Source organism: Prionailurus viverrinus, chromosome A3 (genome assembly GCF_022837055.1).
Source record: "Prionailurus viverrinus isolate Anna chromosome A3, UM_Priviv_1.0, whole genome shotgun sequence".
In the NCBI taxonomy this organism is placed as follows: Eukaryota; Metazoa; Chordata; class Mammalia; order Carnivora; family Felidae; genus Prionailurus; species Prionailurus viverrinus.
The window spans coordinates 95,776,617-95,799,833 of record NC_062563.1 but is presented as its reverse complement, the minus strand read 5'-3'; the positions used below and the strand labels follow the sequence as shown (position 1 = coordinate 95,799,833).

Below are 23,217 nucleotides of genomic sequence, written 5' to 3'. Positions count from 1 at the left end.
CAGAAGCAGGCTCCAGGCTCTGAGCTGTCAGCACAGAGCCTGATGCGGGGTTCGAACCCACAAATAGTGAGATTGTGACCTGAGCCAAAGTAGGACGCTTAACCAACTGAGTCACCAGGCACCCCTAAATGCTTTTGTACTTTAAAAAAAGATAATCATACTTGAACACAAATTTCATTCCATCTGCGAGAGCACAAAAGTACAAATAGAAATGGTATAAACACTGAAAATACATCATTTCAATTATATGCATCAATTTACATAGCATTAATTATTTTTAGAAAGGCAAAATAGAAGGCCAGATTGGCTTAATAGCACCAACAAATTTGAGTTATTCCTTGGTTGTTAAAAGTATTTTTAAAAAGTATGACTTCAAATGAATCATGCCAACAATTCGTTAAATCCTTATGATCATCCACACAGAAATGATAAGAAATGTAAGCCGAAAACACAGATTTGACCAAAAAATGGAAAAATTATCTAAATATTTGCTTAAAATATACAACTCTTGAGCTTATCTTCTAGTTTCATAAAAGAAAACTCAGGCTTTTAAAAGCAATTGAATATCTGCACATTCAGTTTAAAAAGTGGTGCATGTTTTCTCAAATTCTTTCATTCTGGCATTATCTAATTTTTAAATTTTTATGGATTCGATGGGTGTGGCATTATTATTTGACACACAGGAATTCTGACACAAAATGACTGTTTTTCAGTACGTTACAGGTGGCTTTTGGCAGAACTGAAACTCCACTGTCTCCAGAAAATACAAATGAGAACTACAAGAAACCTCCCTTTCAGAGTCTATAACTCCACGACCTCCATTTGGTAGATTAAAGGTTTTTCGAGAGAAATTCAGTGACAAGTAGCAACCTATTTCCAAAAGCAAGCTCAACGACACCGCACAATATCAGAAAAAGAAAAATGCACTCTCATCTATATATAATTGTTTCAAAATCACAAAGAATAATTTATCAATTGCTATCCAAAGTGATGGTTAGCTTAAGTGTGTCAAGTTGGCCAGGCTATTATTATTAACTAACAATACCCAGTTATTTAATCAAGCATATCTAGGTATGCTGTCAAGGTATTTTGTAGATGTGATGAAAATTCTACAGTTACTGTAAGTAAAGGAGATTACCCTGGATAATGTGGTAATGGGCTTCATCTAATCATTTGGAAAGCCTTCAAAGCAAAAACTGAGAATCACTGCAGACAAACACATTCTGCCTCAAGACCACAGCATTAACTTCTATCTGAGTTTCCAGACAACCAGCTTGTCCCAGAGATTTTGGACTTGCTACCTGCCACAGTCTCATGAACTAATCCCTTAAAATAAATCTCTTCATATATATACATATCTTTTATCATTTCGCTTTCTCTGGAGAAACCTGGGTGATAAGATGTATCTATGTTCTCTTTCATTTGGCTTATAGATTAAAAAAAAAAAAAAGAATAGAGTTCCTACTTTGCTCTTTACAGAGGGGTTAGGAAAGACCTTTCTGAGCAGGTATTTTAGAGTAGCATTTATATAATGCTTATTATGTGTCAGTCACTGATTTAAATACCTTGACTATATCAAGAACTATCCCATGAAATGAGTACTATTATCATACCCACCTTACAGATGATGAACCTGAGGTCTATGGGAGATTAAGTGATTTATCTAAAATTACATGGTTAGATATGTTGGAATCAGGTTTCAAATGTAGGGCATTTAATTCCATAACCTGTGCTCTTAATGATTATGCTGAACTGCTTTAGAATGGATGAGTTTAGGATATATTTTGGAGCTAAGCTGATAAACTTAAATTGTGGCTTTGGAGGTTAGGTATAAGGGATAAAAAAAAAGAATACAGTATAAATCTCATGCTATTAATGCTATTAACTTAAGCAAGTGGGTTGTTAATCCCATTCCTAAATGGGAGAAAAATGAGGAAGGGTATAATTTGGTTTGAGTAGGGGCAAAATTGCATACACTTATCTAAGGGCCAGAGGCAAACATTTTTAAATCTTTGGTATACAGAGTGAGATGATGGATAGAAAAGAAAAGAAAGCCCAGGCCCAAGCCCTAAGACATTCCAATATTTAGAATTCTAAGATGTGTAATTAGAAAGAGGTAGGAGGAGAAGGAGGTAATACAGAAGCCAAGAGAAGTGAGAAAAAAGGGTGACCCAGGGGTGAGGGGCAGTTGTCAACTCCATGTAATGCTATGGAGAGGTTGAGTAAAGATGTAGAGGGAAAGAAATGGCCAGATTTGACCAAAGATGAGCCCAATGACTCAGACCAGACCTGGTTTCCACAGGGAGTGGTCAACCTGAAAGCCAGAATGGTATGGGTGAAAAAGGGACCATTTTATATGTAGCAAATTTATTTTAAAAACTCACGATGGGGCACCTGGGTAGCTCAGTCGGTTGAGCGTCCTCTCAGCTCAGGTCATGATCTCACAGTCCATGAGTTCGAGCACTGCGTGGGGCTCTGTGTTGACAGCTCAGAGCCTGGAGCCTGCTTCTGATTCTGTCTCCCTCTCTCTGACCGCCCCCCTTCCCCGTTCATGCTCCATCTCTCTCTGTGTCAAAAATAAAGAAACATTAAAACCCATGAGATGGGGTAGGGCACCTGGGTAGCTCAGCGGGTTAAGCATCCAACTCTTGGTTTTGGCTCAGGCCATGATCTCACAGTTCGAGAGTCCGAACCCCCCACGGGGCTCTTTGCGGTCAGTGCAGAGCCCACTTTGGATCCTCTGTCCCTTTCTCTCCCTGCACCTCCCTTACTTGTGCTCTTGTGCTCTCTCTCTCTCTCTCTCAAATAAATAAACATTTTAAAAAACACAATAAACAAACCAAAAATTAACTCATGGGAAACTGCTCTTGTGACACAGCAAGTATTGCAAAGTGGGAATGGTCGCACCAGGTGGTGGTTTTGAAGGTACAGAAATTCCGTATAAAAATTGTTTTTGCTTTGTGGTATGTTTGAACATGTTCATAATAAGATGATGAGGGTAATGCATGGGAAATATGGATACCAAATTCAGGCCTACAGTTCCCTAGCCAAGGTTGGACAGTGGGAGCAGGGAGGGAGGGAAATACAGATGCTGAGGAGTAAGCAGCTTCCACTGTGTTGGCAATATGTGAGTTCTTCAGCAGAGGGATCTGCATAGCGGTATTCTTGTTACTCCTCATGTTATTCTGTACATATTATATTGCACAATAAAAAGGAAAGAAGTAACGGTGGGGTAAGAAAATTGAAGGAGTGAATGTGGATTATTCTTTGAAAAGTTTTGCTTATATTTTTTTTATGTTTATTTGTTATTTTTATTTTTTTTAACGTTTATTTATTTTTGAGACAGAGAGAGACAGAGCATGAACAGGGGAGGGGCAGAGAGAGAGGGAGACACAGAATCTGAAACAGGCTCCAGGCTCTGAGCTGTCAGCACAGAGCCCAACTCGGGGTTCAAACTCACGGACTGTGAGATCATGACCTGAGCCAAAGTCAGACGCTTAACCGACCAAGCCACCCAGGCGCCCCAATGTTTATTTATTTTTGAGAGAGACACACAGTGCGAGTGAGGGAGGAGCAGAGAGAGAGAGAGGGTGGGGGATGACACAGAATCTGAAGCAGGTTCCAGGCTCTGAGCTGTCAGCACAGAGCCCGATGCAGAGCTCGAACTCACGAACCGCGAGATCACGACCTGAGTCAAAGTCGGATGCTTAACCAACTGAGCTACCCAGGCACCCCTGAAAAGTTTTGTTTAAAAGAAGCAGAAAAATGGTATAGCTGTTGGAGGAAGGTTGTCATTAGGTAGGGTTTTCTGTTTATTTTAAAGTAAGTTTTTAAGTTTGTTTATCTATTTATTTATTTAGAGATCACATGTGCACGAGAGCCTGGGAGGGGCAGAGAGAAGGAGAGAGAGAATCCCAAGCAGGCTCTGCACCATCAGTGCAGAGCCTGATGCAGGGCTCAAACTCACGAACCGTGAGATCACAGCCTGAGCCGAAATCAAGAATTGGACGCTTAATCAACTGAACTATCCAGGCACCCATTTATTTTTTTAAGTAATTTTTTTAAAGCTCATTTATTTATTTATTTAGAGAGAGAAAGAGAGCAAGAGTGGGGGAGAGGCAGAGACAGAGGGAAAGAGACAGAATCAGTTTTCTGGTTGTTTTAACATAGGACATGTTTGCATGTTGTTTGGCCTGTACCAGTAGAAAGGAAGAAACTGATGCTTCCAAAGTGCGATGATCACCCAAGTCAAATCCTCCAAAAACGAAGTGGAGAAAGGACCAAGAACTCCAGTGGAGACTTTGGGAGAAGTGGTTCTTCATTCTTTTCTTTTTCTTTTTTTTTTCTTTTTTTTGTTTACCCATGGGTACATGTGAACAGACATATAGCAGCAAGCATTGGTTCTTGGTTTAAAAAGAGGTCATTCATCTCCTGCTTTTCCTATCTGCCCTTTTCTCTCTATCTTAACATGAAGTCTGTTACCAGCATCTTATGATTAAGATGTCTATCTACTTGGCCTTGCAATGCTTGGAGGGCATCACCATAATTTATTGTAAGTTCTGATTTTTCCATATTGCCGGTAAGTCACTCCAGAGGGCCAGTCCTCTGAGACCTTATATTAGCATTCACTTAGCAAGATTCAGCATGGTTTTACAAGCTTTTTGCCTTGCCCATTTATTTTCTTTTCAAAAGCGGAATTCGATCTAAAAGCATGCTCCCTCAGTCTCAGTTTTAGAGGGGTTGCTGCTAATGATGATGGCCTGGGTTGCATCAGGTTGCTGGCATAGATGACAATTAGAGATGTATCAGTAAATCAGCTTCATCTTGGACAATCTTCTCCTGTGGTTTTCAAGATGTTTATGTCAGTTGCAATTTTTATGGAATTACAGACTTAGCTATCAGGGAGGAAATACCTGATGACCAGGTTTCCTTATCTTTATGTGGTAATGTAAAATATTTCCTTTTTATGCACAGTTGGGATTTGGTGTTTTGTTTAAGGAATTTCCCTTAAAACAAAGTGGAGTTCAAATAAAATGGAGTCGATTTAGTGATCCATCTGATTTTTTTTTTAATTTTGTGGTTAAAAATATCATAATACTTTACATTTACAACTGGTCAGTTAGAAAGCATAAGAGCTCAGTCTGTTGCCCAGTTGGTGCTAGTGCAGTAACAGTAATAATCAATAGTAAAGGCAATAGCCACCAAGCTTTTAGAACCTAGAGTGTGGTAGGTCTGGTGCAAGCACTTTACAGGCATCCACCATCTGTGCTTCACAACAGTCCTCAAAGTGTATGTCTGATTGGCCTCACTTCACTCATACAAACACAGGTGCAGGGCAGATAAGTAACTTGCCCAAGTCGCACAACACAGGCAGCATACGAATTTGCAGAGTTGGAATTTGGCTCTGGGTCCACTACAAAACTGCCCCTCACCATCCCCCTTATGCTCCTTCTGCTACCTTGCCCACTCTGGGTTGGAATCATATACACAGCACAGCATGCCTGGTCACTGATGTATATGTGAATTAGCCACTTTTCTGGCTTCTCTCTGGTCCCTGACCTTGTCCTTCTTTCTCCTTTTCCATGGATTTCTATTTATTTCTTACTATGTCTTGTATATCCTTGTAAGCCTCTTTAAATCTTTTCTGTGAAAGGCAAGAACACTTTTACTTCAGCTTGACAAATAGGGATCTCAATAAAGGGTATTAAAGGAAATAGTCCTGGATTGGCAATCTTCTAAACTAGATTCTGCATTTTATTCATAAAGATGTGTAATTTATCACTCTTTGTAAGTCAGCGTAAGAACAAGAATATTTCAGCATCCACACTGTGTTTGTTCTTGCCATTTTCACTAAGCACATCAGCAGAATGGCCTGTTATGGTTTTTTCTTTGTTTTTCCTATTGTGCTCAGTTCAATTAATAATGTATCAATATTGGCTCATTAGTTACAAATATGCCAAAATAATGTTGCATGTTAATGCCAGGTGAAACTTGATATAGGATATATGGTAATTTTCTGAACTGTCTTTGCAAATTTTCTATACATTTAAGATTATTCTAAATAAGAAGTTTTATTGTTTTTCTTTAATAGAATAAGGTTAGGTGATTTTGTATAGACATGTTTTTTTATATCAGTGGGGTAAACACGAAGGACTGAGACTGAAATATTGTATAACTCTTTGTTTATTTTTTTAATTTTAATGTTTATTTATTTTTGAAAAAAAGAGAAAAAGAGACAGAGCATGAGCAGGGGAGGGTCAGAGAGAGAGGGAGACACAGAATCCAAAGCAGGCTCAGGCTCTGAGCTGTCAGCACAGAGCCAACACAGGGCTCAAACTCACAAACCATGAGATCATGACTTGAGCCGAAGTTGGACGCTTAACCGACCGAGCCACCCAGGTGCCCCTAATTTTATTTAAAAAACTGCCAAACTGTCATCCAAAGTGGCTGTATAATTTCTCATCTGAAGAAAGAAGAGCTGTTTCTCATCCTCATCAGCATTTGTTGTTGTCAATTGGGGGATTTTATTTATTCTAGTAGATATACAGTAAAATCTCTTTGTTGTTTTAACTTGCATTTCCCTAATGACAAATGATGCTGAATGATTTTTCCATAGGTTTACTCGACATCTATATATCTTCTATTCAAGTCTTTGCCCATTTTTGAATCCAGTCATTCCTTTTCTTATTGTTGAATTTTAAGAGTTCTTCATATTTTTTTGGGTATAAATCCTTTCACAGATATGTGACTTACAAATATTTTCTTCCCATCTATGGCTTGTCTTCATTCTATTAGCACTGTGTGTCACAGAGCAAAAGTTTTAAATTTTAACTCAACTTATCAATTTATCTTGCATTCATCATACTTTTGGTTGTTCCATTTTTATTTTCTCTTATTTTTATAATGTTTATTTATTTTTGAGAGAGAGCAAGAGAGACAGAGCCTGAGCAGGGGAGGAGCAGAAAGAGAGGGAGACACCGAATCTGAAGCAGACTCCAGGCTCTGAGCTAACAGCTCAGACACGGGGCAAAACTCAGGAACCACCACAAGATCATGACCTGAGCTGAAGTCAGATGCTTAACCAACTGAGCCACCCAAATGCCCCAACCTTCATTTTTTTTTAAATAGATGTACATTTATTTAAAAAATGTTTATTTATTTGAGAGAGAGAGAGAGTACAAGCAGGAGAAGGGCAGAGAAGGAGAAGAGAATCCCAAGTAGGTGCTGCACTGTCAGCTCGGAGCCCCACACGGGGCTCGATGCCACAAATTGTGGGACCATGACCTGAGCCGAAATCAAGAATCAGATGCTCAACCAACTGAGCCACCCAGGTGTCCCTGGTTGTTCCATTGTTTTTTAAATTTAATTTGTTTATTAATTTACATCCAAGTTAGTTAGCATATAGTGCAACAATGATTTCAGGAGTAGATTCCTTAATGCCCCTTACCCATTTAGCCCACCCCCCCTTCCTACAAGCCCTCCAGTAACCCTCTGTTTCTTCTCCAGTTTTAAGAATCTCTTATGTTTTGTCCCCTCCCTGTTTTTATATTATTTTTGCTTCCCTTCCCTTATGTTCATCGTTTTCTATCTTAAAGTCCTCATATGAGTGAAGTCATATGACATTTGTCTTTCTCTGACTGAGTAATTTCACTTAGCATAATACCCTCTAGTTCCATACTAAGGTCAGGAACACGACAGGGATGTCCACTCTTGCCACTGTTATTCAACATAGTATTAGAAGTCTTGGCCTTAGCAATCAGACAACACAAAGAAAAGGCATCCAAATCAGCCAGGAGGATGTCAAACTTTCACTCTTTGCAGATGACATGACAAAAGATTCCACCAAAAAACTGCTAGAACTGCTAGTATCCAAAATCTATAAAGAACTTATCAAACTCAATACCCAAAAAACAAATAATCCAATGAAGAAATGGGCAAAAGACATGAATAGACACTTCTCCAAAGAAGACATCCAGATGGCCGACTGACACATGAAAAAATGCTCAACATCACTCATCAGGGAAATACAAATCAAAACCACAATGAGATACCACCCCACACCTATCAGAATGGCTAACATTAACAACTCAGGCAACAACAGATGTTGGCAAGGATGCAGAGAAAGAGGATCTCTTTTGCACTGCTCGTGGGAATGCAAACTGGTGCAGCCACTCTGGAAAACAGTATGGAGGTTCCTAAAAAATTAAAAGTAGAACTACCCTACGACCCAGCAATTGCACTACTAGGTATTTATCCAAGGGATACAGGTGTGCTGTTTCGAAGGGACACATGTATCCCAATGTTTATAGCAGCACTATTGACAATAGCTGAAGTATGGAGAGAGCCCAAATGTCCATTGATGGATGAATGGATAAAGAAGATGTGTGGTATATATATACAATGGAGTATTACTCAGCAATCAAAAAGAATGAAATCTTGCCATTTGCAACTACATGAATCAAACTAGAGGCTGTTATGCTAAGTGGTTGTTCAATTTTTGAATTTCACTTCTACAGCCTGTTTAATTTTTAAATTATTATCAGTCTCATATCAGAATGTAATATTCTTTCTTACTAATTTTTTTAAATGTGTATTTATTTTGAAAGATCAAGAGAGAGAGTTCAACAGCATGTAGGGGAAGGGCAGATAGAGAGGGATCAAGTCCCAGACAAGCTCCATGCTGTGAGCACAGAGCTGGATGTGGGGCTCGCTCCCACAAACCCATGAGATCATGACCTCAGCTGAAATCCAGAGTTAGACACTTAACTGACTGAACCACCCAGGTGCCCCAGAATGTAATATTCTTATAGGCAGAGAATGTCTGTTTTCTTTCTTTGATATTCTATATTCCCAGCCCCAAAATAGAGGAGGTACATATTATTAATAAAAATTGGTTGAATTAATTGGTCTAGTCAGTTAATGTATATGGAGATCTTTCAGGATCAATATCATCTTATACAAAATATGGATAAATAATACTTCAAATAACTAACAAAATAATGTTGACAGAATATATACCACGTGTCTTACAAATCGAGTGGCAATAAATAAATAGAAGCTATTGCTTTTATTATTCTTCCTGAAGGATTATAGCATTTTCAAAAGCTTAGAACTCCAGAAAGAGGGATCATATGAAAGAATAATCTGTCCTTATCTCCCAGTATTTTGCAACAACAGCCATACAAGTGGCTCCAGGTTGACATGGGACATTCCTAGGTCCTCAACTAGGGCAAACTTTGACACACAAATACATTTTATTTGCCCACATATGCAACAGTTAAAACTACTTCAAATGTTAAAATCTGCATTAATATAAACCTTAAATTGCATAGCATTTTCATATTTATGCATTTTTCTTCATGATCTTTTCATATCAAACCTATTTTTATTTTTTTTGTCATTGCATGTATCTCTAGGTTTCTTGTATCTGTTTTTCACTTATGATATTAAAGCTTCTGAAAATTAATTTCATTCCTGGATAACATCCTTTCCAACAGAAAAAAAAGAAGACTCACACTAATTAAAGACGGTATAAAGATGTAGTAAGCTTAGACCATTAGTGATTCCCAAACTTTGGAAGCATAAGATTGGCTACTAGCTGGATATAAAGATTTCTAATGGTACCCCTGCTGCACTGAATCTAGGTTTGTGGCTAGGCTCAGGAATTTGAATTTTTATAGACATCACCTATCCTCCCATAGGCGATTCTAAAACATATGGTCTGTAAACTTCACTGTGAGAAACACCTGTGAAAGAAGCCTCTATAAAGAAGGCAAGGAGGTGCCATGCAAAGGACAGTAAGCAGCAAGAGTGCATGGACACAGCAGACCATCACCAGATCCATGACTCATCTGCCCTGAGTCTGAGACTGAAGAGACACTTCTCATTCCAAGTTCAAGGTATGCCCTGGTTTCATCTAATAAACATGCACTTTATTACATTACTTGATAATATTAGTTTTTTTTAAACTTTTTTTTTAACGTTTATTTATTTTTGAGACAGAGAGACAGAGCATGAACAGGGGAGGGTCAGAGACAGAGAGGGAGACACAGAATCTGAAACAGGCTCCAGGCTCTGAGCTGTCATCACAGAGCCCGACGCGGGGCTCGAACTCACAGACCGCGAGATCGTGACCTGAGCCGAAGTCGGCCGCTTAACTGACTGAGCCACCCAGGCGCCCCGATAATATTAGTTTTTAAAGAAATGGATCTACACTCAGTAAAATCCAAGCTCAAAGAAGCAAGACCCAGAGAGAGAAATGAGTGCTCTTTCCCTCTCTTCCCTAGGATTTGCCTCTTGAATCTCCATTTCTGTCCTAAAATTCTCTTCTTCCCTGAAGATGCTCCATTTCAGTGGAGAGCTGCTTCCCTAGCCATCCAATCATGCAGGAGTGAAATCTCACCCCATAACCAATAGGACCCTACATTTAGAACATAGTAACATACCATTCATACAAGGGTAGTCAAGCAGCAGTGAAGAGTCAGCACATAGCACAGGAAAGGAATTCTGATATCTCTAGGATACCAAGTATTCAGGGTACTAAGAATAGAGGCATAAAGCAAGGGATACTTGGAAGAAGTATATCTGGGAGATCATTGTCCTGAGAAAAAAGATAAACTCAGGAGTAGTAGAATCCTTGCAATATCCACAGCTGTCCTTCTCCTTACAGAGCTGACCTCTCTGAATAGTGCTCCAGGACAGAGCACATTGCCTTGCTCCTCCCCACACTGTGTTGTTTTACCTACTAATAGGGCAAGTAAGGAAGAGGGACAGGACTATCTGACAGTAAAAGCTTCTGGCCTGGGAAATGGTCTTTGACCAGATCTTAGGTAGGGAGTTCACACAGTTGATAACAACTAGAGTTTCTGTTGAACCAGCTCATTCCACGGACATCACACTCCAACAACAAAGGGAATGGGGAAAGAGAAAGTCTATGTCTTCAGGAGGCAAAAGGTTTCTCTCTTCAGAGATGTGAGGACACCTTTCTCTTTCCCTTTACTACTTTTTCTGCCTTGTTCTGTCTGTCTCAGTCCATTGGTCATCAGGTACTCAGTAAATATTGATTAGGTAAAAAAAATTAATGTGATATCACCATAACACTTAACAGTTGAGGTTGTATCCAAATAAAAGCCTGCATGAACAGTGAATGGTTTGACCATGTCTGATTTAAAAAATGGTTCCATTAAGATGCTACCTCTTTTATCTGTACCTTTTTGTCACTTTGCTCCATGAGATTCCTCTTAAGGTTGGGTGAGGGCCATATACATCTCTATCTATATCCCAGCCTGGCATATCTCGGTAGTTGGGTCATGTCTTAATTGTTTTTATTTGTTGTAACCACCTAGAAAGTGGACAACCAGAGAATGCTGTTTACTGAAGATAGAAAACCCAAGCAACTGCTCCATGGCCCAAGAGGGTGTGGAAATACAGAAATGGGATGGCATAGAATCAGTTGCTGTGCTACCCATTGAATGAAGCTGCTTAGTGGACAAATATGAAGAAGACTGCCTATCATTAAAAGCACAGCTTTTGGATGTATTTCAAATCACAGAAGATTCATAAAGGCAATATGTGAACATCCCATTGCTAGCAGATGCTAGTACATACCAAATAAACAAATTAAATTTAAAAATCCTTAGACGATTATGCCTGTTATAAATTGGTCTTTTCAGCTGCGGTAACGATCAGTTGTATCCAATCAATAAATCCCTTAGAAACATATGAGAGACCCACACAGATGCCAGTAACAGACAAACATTTTTTTTAATCTACAACAGTGATCAAATATTAGATATACATGGTCCATTAAAACCACTTCCTCTTTTGTTCAAAATAATTGAGACCGATTCATCCAATTTACTTTGGTTCTAATCTTTTCTATAAAACCCATTGTTGGGTACATCTCTCCTCTCTACCTTACTTTCTACATAAAGAAATGCCCCTTCTGCATTATCTCATACAACCAACCTGAGCTTTCCCCCTTGTATCTACAACTGCTCTCACCAATGGCTCTCTCTCTTTGTATATGCTATGATACTTCTGATTTGGGCTGAACAGAATAAGGAAGAAGTAGACAATCATATTCTTTGCTTGCCCTTAATATTTTCTTCAGCCACTCTTCTATTTTTCTCCTTCCAGACCGTGACAACCTTTGGAATCACACCATAAGTGCTCACTGTATGCCAGACATTGTGCCAGGCTCCAGAGATACACAAAATAATGCTAACATATGGTCCTTCACCTGAGTACCAGACTACCCACAGAAGCAAAAATTCAATGATGTACATAGTGCAATGATAACCAAAGAAGAGTGTGGTGAGCTTTCTTGCCTACATCCAATACTTCACCATCTACTCTCTTCCTTCAGCTTCCTGAAAATAAACTTTTAAATGAAATAAATGACACCTTTTAGCAAAACCAAGGCATGCTCTCATTACTTATCCTCCATGACCTCAGAAGAATTTGACTTAACTGCAACAGCATTCCATAGTCTAGATCACTGTCTCCTTTGCAAAAGATTCTACTCCTTTGGATTTCAGGATTCTGTATTATCTTTGCTGTCCAATCACATTTCAGAGCATGCCTTTCCTCTCTATTTCTAGCCTATCTTCTAATCCTAACTGAACCTTCCATCCAAAACTAAGCCTACATCCTTCTATTCTTCTCTATATATCTATTGGCAAGTAGTCAAAGAAAGGTGTCTGAAAGATTCAATTATCAACTCAAAATATGTCCAAATTTCTCTGTTTCTCCAAAATTCCATTCCCAAAGCATGAACCATCTGCTAGGCAATTCCTTTCATCCATTCATCAATGTTTAAAATCACGTCAGTCCTGTCTCCCCATTCCTATCACCCCTTAGGTCTCCCAAATAAGTTGTCTAGAGCCAAAAGTAAATATTGACTCTTCTTTCTTCCTCTCAATGAATGGAAAATATTTTATTCTTTTTCACGATGTTTGTAACATCTAGTTTCTTATTTCTGTTCTTATTGCCACCACTTCAATCCTAGAACCTCAAAGTATTTTTGTTTTGTCTTCTCTGCAATACTGTAATACTGTCTAAGCAATCTGAATCCAATCTTTCTCTGCTTTCGTCAACTTTTCGTGAAGTTGCTAAAATAATCCACTAAAATATCACTTAAATAAGTAGGAACCAATCAGTTAGCTTTCTTCCTTCCTTCCTATCTTTCTTCCAACATGTTGTCTATACACAGCCTAGTTCCTAAATGTTTCCCACAGTGGTCCCTTCCTATCATCTTACCATATTTCTAACTATGCCTAAATATGAAACTTCTCATCAAATTAGGGCTTTTCTATCCATCCCCCAATTATCAACGTCATTCTTATCTCTTCACCTTTAAAATTCAGGTTGTTTAAACCTGAAATGCTTACTCTGTTATCCATGAACAAATTTTTAAGCCATGCTCAGCTTAAATATACCTTCCTTCTTGCACATTCCGGCTTCATGGCTTTCTTTTCCAACAGCAATTTAAATATTAACCGTCCTATAGATTTGGCTCCCTAGTGCATACTTAATGCATATTCTCTGAGTGCCTATAGAAGGTTAGGCATTATAAGACATCATTTTATATAGAATATCAGGCTGTTCCTCCTATGCAAATTTCACCTCTCTAACTCTATGTAAACTACAAGCTCACAGGCCTTCTAAAATGAGTGACTTCCATCCACTATCTAATGGGAAACACTAGCTGACTAATAGGGGCTGATGAGTCATCCAAGTGGAGACACTGGGCAAGAAGTGAATTAGTCACCTGGGGAACTTTAAAGACCTTGATGCCTGGGTCCTACTTGACAGTTTCTGACTTAATTCATGAGAGTAAGGCCTATCCACCAAGATTTTTAAGTGTCCCAGGTGATATTAATATTCACTGAAATTTAAGAACCCCAGACTAGTCCATAGTTCAGAAAGAGTTTCCAGTCCAGGAGGGTCTTGGTGGTAAACATTAAAATATTTTGGCATTCTCTGTTCCAAGCTTGCTTTGGCCCAGAGCTTCAATATAAAGACATGATTGGAATAACTCCCTTTGCTTTCCTCATTAGGAGCTTTTCTACATATGGTTCACTGGCTGCGCAAATATTAAATCACACAGTTTTCTAGGACCACATACAACTACCACCGACTCCAAGCCATATTGAGCTACGTGATCCTCTTCTGGGAGACTACTAGATGCTGATTCACCTCTACAGCATCCTGATAGGATGCTACACTGATGCTACATCAGTGATAGGAAGGGGAGTTATTGCCATAAGTATCACAGATTGATTTGATAAATTATAATTAATTAATAAATATACTCAGGGGTGGATATTTATTTGGTGGCTCAGTCAGTTAAGCATATGACTCTTGATCTCGGCTCAGGTCTGATCTTGTGGTTAGTGGGATCGAGCCCTGCTTTGGGCTCTGTGCTGTCAGCACAGAGCCTGCTTGGGATTCTCTCTCTCCGTCTCTCTCTTTCTCTGCCCCTCCCCTGTTCCTGTGCATGTGCATGCTCTCTCAAAACAAATAAATAAACTTTAATTAATTAATTAATCAATTAAAATGCTTATTTATTTTTGAGAGACAGAGTCAGAGTGTGAGCAGGGGAGGGGCAGAGACAGAGGGAGACACAGAATTTGAAGCAGGCCCCAGGCTCTGAGCTGTTAGCAGCACAGAGCCTGATATGGGTCTCAAACTCACAAACAGTGAGATCATGACCTGAGCTGAAGTCTGACATTTAACCGACTGACCACCCAGGTGCCCCAATAAATAAGGTTTTAAAATAATTAATAAATATGCTATGACATCTATATAGCATTTAATTTTTTAAAAATCCTTTGTGACTTCATTATGTTAAACAACCCAGTGAGGAAAATGCAACAATTACTGTCTGTATTTGAAAACTGGAGAAATTGAGCCTTCAAGTGGTTAACTGACTTCGCTTAAATCATATAGTTTTTGGCCAAAGTAACATTAGAAATCTGGTATCTTAACCAAACATCTGGTATTCTGTTGACTTGCAAGGCTGCTTTGCTGACACGAGAGCCTCCTTCCCCCCGAGTATCACCTGCAATGTGCTAGAGTGACCATGTTAGGTACTTTAGGAGTAGAAAGGAATATATACACATCACTGTTCCTATCCTGATGAAGTTTAAACTTAATTTAGGAAGACAATATACCTATATGTAATTCCTTTAGCTATGATAACACACACACACACACACACACACACACACACACACACACACAAATATCCCATCTTTACCTGAGTCTAAAATATCAGATTTCTAGATTCTGAGCACAATGATTTATCTCCTTTATTATATTTTGATGCTTTATTTTTGTAACTTGTTTTTAACATAAATCCTATTATAAGTGTACTCAAATACTTCTTTTTGTGGGTTAGAACTTAAAAGTACAGGAAAGTCTTCTACTGGAGTATTCTAGGGAAGAACATTGTCACATTCATACTAGGTACTTTTAAGACTCTGGCATGCAGCGTAGTTAATTAAAAGCCTAGTTAATTTTTCAAATGATAAAGAAATTCAAGGGCACCTGGGTGGTTCAGTCGGTTAAGGGTCCATCTTCCGCTCAGGTCATGATCTCATGGTTCATGGGTTTAGGCCCCACATTGGGCTCTGTGCTGACAGCTCAGAGACTGGAGCCTGCTTCAGATTATGTGTCTCCCTCTCTTGCTCTGCCCCTCTCCCTCTAGCACTCTGTCTGTCTCTCTCTCAAAAATAAACATTAAAAAAAATAAAAAAATAAAAAGAAATTCAAACAACACTAAGTCTAGCCACATGGGAAACAATAATGGCATAAGTAGATAATTTCATATATAATCTTGCCAGATTACAGTGATTACAATCATGAATGTAGTGAAATAAAAAAAAAGGAAATGGTTCTGTATTAAAAATTTGAAAATGAGTTGTACAATATTAAAACTTTTGGCATTGACTCATGCTGAATTTTTTTTTTTAGAAAGTGGCAGCACTTCTGATCATTTGATTTAAAAAAGCAAAAACAACTCAATAGTAAAAGATTACCTTAAATAGATTTAGTTCTAAACTACATATCATTTGACAAGTGAGCAGATATAGACACTAGGGCCACTTTAGAGGAGGACATTATTTCTCAGTGTCAGGATTTCCATAATTTATGAATTTATGAATATGATGGAAGGAAAGATACTATGTTCCAAAGTTTCCAATAACTAAATAGTCCTTTAATACTTAAGTATTCCCCTCGATCTCCTTACCCTCTCTGAAAATTCACTCAGGCTCTCATTTGTGAATAAAATCTGGGTATAGGGACAACGTGAAAATGGGCAAATCCAGATAGGCTACAGGGATTATACACTAAGACTGAGAAGGGGCAGAGAGCAGACAGGAGAGCCCATGGGCACAGGCATGTAAGGAGAGAGCTCGAGGACTTCATTGTCAGGGATGAGAGGCATCTCTCACACATGACAGGCATCTGAAGTCTATTTGACAGTGAGCGATATTTGATAATGAGAGAAACAGAAAAAAGAAAACTTCTGAAGCTTTTGACTATAAAATGTTTGTTATTTTGCAGACTATAGCACTGTTTCCTTAAATTTGACACTGTTCAGCAGAAGGGACATGTGGTAGCTGAGCTTTATACAATTAACACATAGGCATCATTTCTGATGCATAATTTTTCTATAATAAGAAATGGATAATATACAGAAAGTTTAAAATACCCTCTGTGAGATCCACCACTGTAAGCTGTCCTAAACTAGCATCTTTAAAAGTTCTCACTCTCATATCCCTTGGACAGGCTGGCCAAGAACCATGTTCGTTATTATATCATATCCAAAAAAATAGCATTTCTTATATAAGCTTTGAGAAAACTGAAATATTAATTTATACAGAATGTGTGAAAACTCAATTGCAAGGAAAAAATAAGGGAAAACTAAGAGACTGTTGAGAAATCTAAAAGGAAAAATATATCACCATGCAAGATAAATGCTTTCAGAAACCATCCTAGGGACCAATCAATCAAAACCCTTTCTACTAGGGACAGGTTTCACTATCCTGAGTGTGGGGATAGTTTTACAGCGTACACGTTTGCCAAAACTTATAAAATTGTGCACTCTAAATGCATGCAATTTGTTATATGGCAGTCATCCTTAAAAAAAAGTAAACAAACAAACAAACAAACAAAAAACAAAAAACAAAGAAACAAAAAACCCAAAAACGTATCCAGGCTGTGCATGCATAAAAACAAACAGTGTACATTTGCAATTCAGAAGGAATACTAGTCTTCAACAGCACTTGAAAATTTGAAAGCTTTCATGTTGTTAAAGCACATATATAAATATATTCCATCCACATTAGATGAAATATATAAAATTTAACATTTTATATTAAATAACAATTCACATTAGTGTAACGTAAATGAAATTAACTTTTAGCAGGGAGAAGATGGGGAAGAAGATGGCAGCATGAAGAATGGTAGTGGTGTAGAAGGAGGGTTGGGTATTTCCGAGGACTAAACACCCATCTGTGAATTTTAAAAAGTGGCAGGTTTACAAGAAGAAAAGGGATAGAGCATTTATTCCTCTATTGCTTCATTTATTCAACAAATATTTGTTGAAGTCTAATGACTACTAAGAACCACAGATCATGCAATGGTCAAAGAGACATGGTCTGGTCTTGATCTTTATTCATTTGTAGTGTGGCAGGGTAGAAAGTTATCAATCAAGTTACTCCACAGATATTGAAGTCTCCTATGCAAAAAGCCACAGAAAAGTAAGACAGGAGTGTCAGGAAAGCATTCCCTGGGACAGGGAATGTGCAGAATGAGCCATCTGTAACTGTAACTGTGTAAAAGAAGACAGCATGTATAAAGGCCCAGGGGCAGGTAAAACATGGTGCTTTTGAATAATTAAGAGAGGGATTGGTCCATTTAAGAGATATTCTTGAGTTAAAAATCTATGTGACTTTGCAATAGACTATATTCGGAAAGAGAGAGTAATAACAATAATGATATCAAGATTTCTGCAGTATGTAACTGGATACATATGTAGAGCTCTTACTGAGGTAAGAAATGCAGGAGGGAGGCCAGGCTGGGGGGTAATCTGTTCTGTTTTCACAGTGCCTTAGCATTTCAACCCAAGAGTCTGAATAGGACACATGAAAATTAAAATCTGTGTATCAAAGAATATAATCAACAGAATGAAAAAGGTAACCTACAGAAAGGGACAACATGTTTGTAAAACAATATTGTATAAGGGGCTCATATCCGAAATGTATAAAGAATGCTCACAAGTCAACAAAAATGCAACCTGATTTTAAAATAGGCAAAGGACATGAATAGACCTTTCTCCAAAGAAGAAAAACAAATGGCCAGGAAGCATATGAAAAGATGCCCAATATAAGTAGTCATTAGAGAAATGCTAGTCAAAACCACAGTGAGGGGTGCCTGGGTGGCTCAGTCAGTTAAGCATCTGACTCAATTTAGCCTCAGGTCACGATCTCACAGTTTCGTGAGTTTGAGCCTGGTGTAGGACTCTGTGCCGACACTGCAGAGCCTGCTTGGGATTCTCTGTTTCCCTCTCTGTCTGCGCCTCCCCAACTTGCACTGTCTCTGTCTCTCTCAAAATAAATAAACGAACTTAAAAAAACACAATAAGCTATCACCTCATGTCCATTATGAAGACTATAAAAAAGGAAACAAGTGTTGGCAAGGATATGGATAAATTGGAACTCTTGTGCACTGTTGGTAGAAAAGTAAAAAGGTGCCTTTGCTATGGAAAACAGTAAGGAGGTTCTTCCAAAAATTAAAAATAGAATTACCATATAATCCAATAATTCCACCTTGAGGTATATACCCAAAAGAACTAAAATAAAGAGATATTTGTATATTCATGTTCATAGCAGAATTGTTCACAATAGCCAAAAGGTGAAATAAACACAAATGTCTATCAGTGGATGAAGAGATAAAGAAAATGTACTATATACATATACTAGAATATTTTCAATCCTAAAAATGAAGGAAATTCTGACCCATGCTCCAACATGGATGAACCATGAGGACATTATGCTAAGTGAAATAAGCCAGTCACACACACACACACAAATACTGAATGATCCCACTTATATAATGTATCTAGAGTCGTTAAATTCATAGAAAAGGAAAGTAGAATAGTCGTTTCCATGGGCCAGGGCAATGAGGAAATGAAGAAGTGTTGTTTTGTAGGTATAGAGTTTCAGTATTATAAGATGAAAAAGTTCTGGAGATTGGCTACTCAACAATGTGAATATACTTAACACTACTAACTATACACTTATAAAAAGGTTAAAATGGTACATTTTATGTTACTTGTATTGTACCACAGTGAAAAAATTTAAATATGCTGAAAACAATTGCATTATAGCTAACTAGCTAGCTATATAATTGATTGATCCATGGATAGGTAGCTAGCTGTGAACTGAAAATGTAAATTTGGAAATCATACAGAGCAACAGTAATTTTATTACACTGCTTTACAATCTCTCCTCCCTCATCTTTAAAATCCAGGGTTCCCAGTGACTGTGTACGTATGAGGTTTTCTCGTCCTGTCCTCTCTAGAGCCCAAGTTTAACACAAGAGTCCGTGTTCATCTGACAAGAGAAAACAACTGGAAAATTTGGAAGGAACACAGACAGGAAGCGTTTGTAGCTGTGCTATGCTGCCACAACAGAAAACATATCTATTTGTTTATGCACCTAATTTCAGCAAATATAAAAAAAATGACAAGCACAGATACTGAGGAAACACATAACACACTCCCCTGAGCAAATATGCATTGATTCTAGAGATAAATCCATTGTTTTCACATAAATATATATCCCTCTTGAACAATATTAGTCTTCCTACCTTGTTTGCGCACGTCCTCTACAGCAGCGACCAATTCTTCTTTGAGATCTTGACTCTCCTTAGCGATCTGTTCACCCTTATCCAGGAAATTCTGAGTGGCTTGCTCTACAGATGCAGCCAGCACGTGGGCTTTCTTTGACCTCCCTTTCTTTTTACCAGATGGGCCTTTGTTGCTTGTGTTGACAAGGGTGGTCACCTTAAATATGAAAGAAAAACTGTAAAACTACTCTGCACAATTGTCTAGAAGCATCATATCATCATCTCATCATTTTTAAATACCCCTTGTTTATTGAATCATGAATGCACAGCACATCACCTAAACTGAAGGAAAGGAAGTAATTATATGGATTAGCATATAAATAAATAGCCATTTATTTCATAGAGAAACAAACAAAAAAAGTATGTGAATAAGTTGGAAGAGTAGACCCTCTGGTAGCTCGGTTTCCAGTTCACTGAAGGTTGTGCTTTCAGAGATGGAGAAGACAGTGCACACGGGAGTAATCAGCTTCAGGGAGGCAAGAAAAGGAGAGCCAATGTTCAACTGCCCCTGAGCACTGACTCAAGGGAACCAACAGCTAGTCCTGAGTCCCAAAAGTCAGGGCAGAAGGGAAAGAGCAGTTAATAAAGGGTGGGCCATCAATACCCATCACTTACATGTCACTTACCAAGGACTTTGAAGAGCTTTGCTATTTCTGATCTTATAAAAACAAAATGGTAAGTTTGATCTGAGGGAACCAGATGATTCAGTCTCAACATTTGGTTAGCCAGCTAAAATCTCCAGACTTGAAATTAGATTTTCATTACCACTCCTTTTCTAAGTATCATAATTTGTATATATATCTCAACTGCCAAACTTCTTTCAGCACGTAACTAGAGCCATTTAATTTGCTAGAAAAACTTTTAGTATCTTTTAAACAACTTATCTCCTATAAATTTCTGATCCTTTGTTTTCTACCAGAGTGAGAAGTTTTGGAGTGAAATGAACACAACAGGCTCCATATTCTGTTCAGTGAGGTTGAGAGTCATCTTGGCCTCTGTATTTTTTATCGGCTTCATAAGAATGTGGGCACTGTGGTTTATTTTCACTGACATTTGCCCTGGTTAGCAGATTCAAGATTTTGCTGGAGATTATCAAGAAATCTAGGCCAGGGGCACCTGGGTGGCGCCTCAGTTAAGCGTCCGACTCTTGGTGTTGGCTCAGGTCATGATCTCACAGTTTCGTGGGTTCAAGCCCTCCATTGGGCTCCATGCTGACAGTGCAGAGCCTGCTTGGAATTCTCTCTCCCTCTCTCTCTCTGCTCCTCTCCTCCTCCCCAACTCATGCTGTCTCTCTAGCAACATAAAAAAAAATAATAAAAAAAAATTTAAAAACCAGGGGTGCCTGGGTGGCTCAGTCGGTTAAGCGGCCGACTTCGGCTCAGGTCATGATCTCGCGGTCCGTGAGTTCAAGCCCCGCGTCGGGCTCTGGGCTGACAGCTCAGAGCCGGGAGCCTGCTTCACATTCTGTGTCTCCCTCTCTCTCTGCCCCTTCCCTGCTCGTGCTGTGTCTCTCTCTGTCTCAAAAATAAACATTAAAAAAAAATTTTTTTTTAAACTTAAAAAAAAAAACACAAAGAAAGCTTGACCAGAGAAAAGTTCCAAATGCTGTTGTTTCTGCTATTGTACTCCAAATCCAAGAGCAAACAAAGTGATTAGTCAAAGTCACAGTTAAAGTCCAGTAAGTTTTTAGGGCAAAAGATAACACCAGAAGGAAAAAAAAAGTATCGAATAAATGTGAGCTAAGATGATGAAAACAAGTAGAACCAATACTTAAGACGTGGTGAAGGTAGCATTGGGAACTGTCATCCTTTGCTCTCTCTAGATTGCTGACTAATTAGATATAGTGAATTGAAGAGAAACTCTATAAGGACATTTAAGTACAAACACTGGACAAAAAAAGAAAGGTAACCTCATTAAGAATAGGACTGTCAGATAACGATAGTTAGCTGTAAAGTGTGTACGTAGTCCATAAAACATTATAGTCTTTTCAGTTCCACCCACACTGAGGCGAACATCAGAGGAAAGATGGCCTGTCACAGAAGTTACTATTTAGTGTTCTCCTTAATAAGGATACACTCTAACACAGTAACAGGCTACTTTTCCAGGACCCTCAACTCCCCAACAGCCAATACTGGACATAAACACAGAAGCTCCTGAGCAAATACTGCTAACACCTCAAAAATTTGATTTAGGCTAGGCTCATTATCAGAGGAAAATCCTCCTGTTCTCACTCCTATTTTAATTTTACATGCAATTCTGAGTTTTGTGATCTATGTCTTCAGTCTTCTCTAATTAAAAACAACAGAGGGGCTAAGGAGCTGTTAACTTTAGCTATATTGACAATTTGGGGGAATAGAGGCTGATAGTTAATCTATCAAAAGCTAAATGACTATATCATCGATTCATCCTCTATAAAGGTAAACAAATTTCAATTCTCCTGTTATCGCATGATGCATTACTGCATAAACATAGTTTAGGCATGCTCATAATAACAAGTCGGTATAAAGTGTTACTTCTATGGTAAATAAAAGAAACATGGAACATTTCCAGGAAGTTCCCAAGAAAAAGTGTGATTACTTTCAAATGAAGCAAATTAATTCAGTCCAAAGCTTTCATTTGCTCATGAGTAGAAGACCATGATGAGATGAAAGAGAAAAATACAGGGGAAGTGATGGGTTCCATAAATTCTCATGTCTTAACTTAGTTTGGAGTAAAGAAAAATTGTCAACTCTCCCCGTTATTATTTGGTGTTTTATTGGAGGACAATGTCAACAAATTGGATTAAAAAAAAAAAAAGAAAAAGAAAAGATACAAATGTTAGAAAGGTAAACACTAAATTATGCTACTACCTACAGATAATTTGGCTATATCAAGAAAACGTAAAAGAATTAAAAGATCAACTATTAGAATTACTCTAAGAGCAAAGGACAAGGTGGCTAAATACTAGATAAACAAAAAAAACTAATATTACAGCAGTAACAAATAAAAAAATGTAGTTTTAAATATCCTATTCACAATAATCGTAAATTGGTTTTTTAAATATTTATTTATTTTGGGGCGCCTGGGTGGCGCAGTCGGTTAAGCGTCCAACTTCAGCCGGGTCACGATCTCGCGGTCCGTGAGTTCGAGCCCCGCGTCAGGTTCTGGGCTGATGGCTCAGAGCCTGGAGCCTGTTTCCAATTCTGTGTCTCCCTCTCTCTCTGCCCCTCCCCCGTTCATGCTCTGTCTCTCTCTGTCTCAAAAATAAATGAACGTTGAAAAAAAATTTAAAAAAATATTTATTTATTTTGAGAGAGA

The 23,217-nt window shown here is 38.3% G+C and overlaps 1 protein-coding gene across 5 annotated transcripts in view; it reads right to left on the bottom strand.

Moving 5' to 3' along the window:
* Positions 1-23,217, bottom strand: part of CTNNA2 (catenin alpha 2) — a 1,116,199-nt gene that overhangs the window by 855,928 nt on the left and 237,054 nt on the right. For all 5 annotated transcript variants that reach the window (XM_047854186.1, XM_047854187.1, XM_047854188.1 and 2 more), the window contains exon 3: positions 19,882-20,077. In XM_047854186.1, the coding sequence (XP_047710142.1) occupies positions 19,882-20,077 (196 nt within the window). The remainder of the gene's footprint in view (positions 1-19,881; positions 20,078-23,217) is intronic.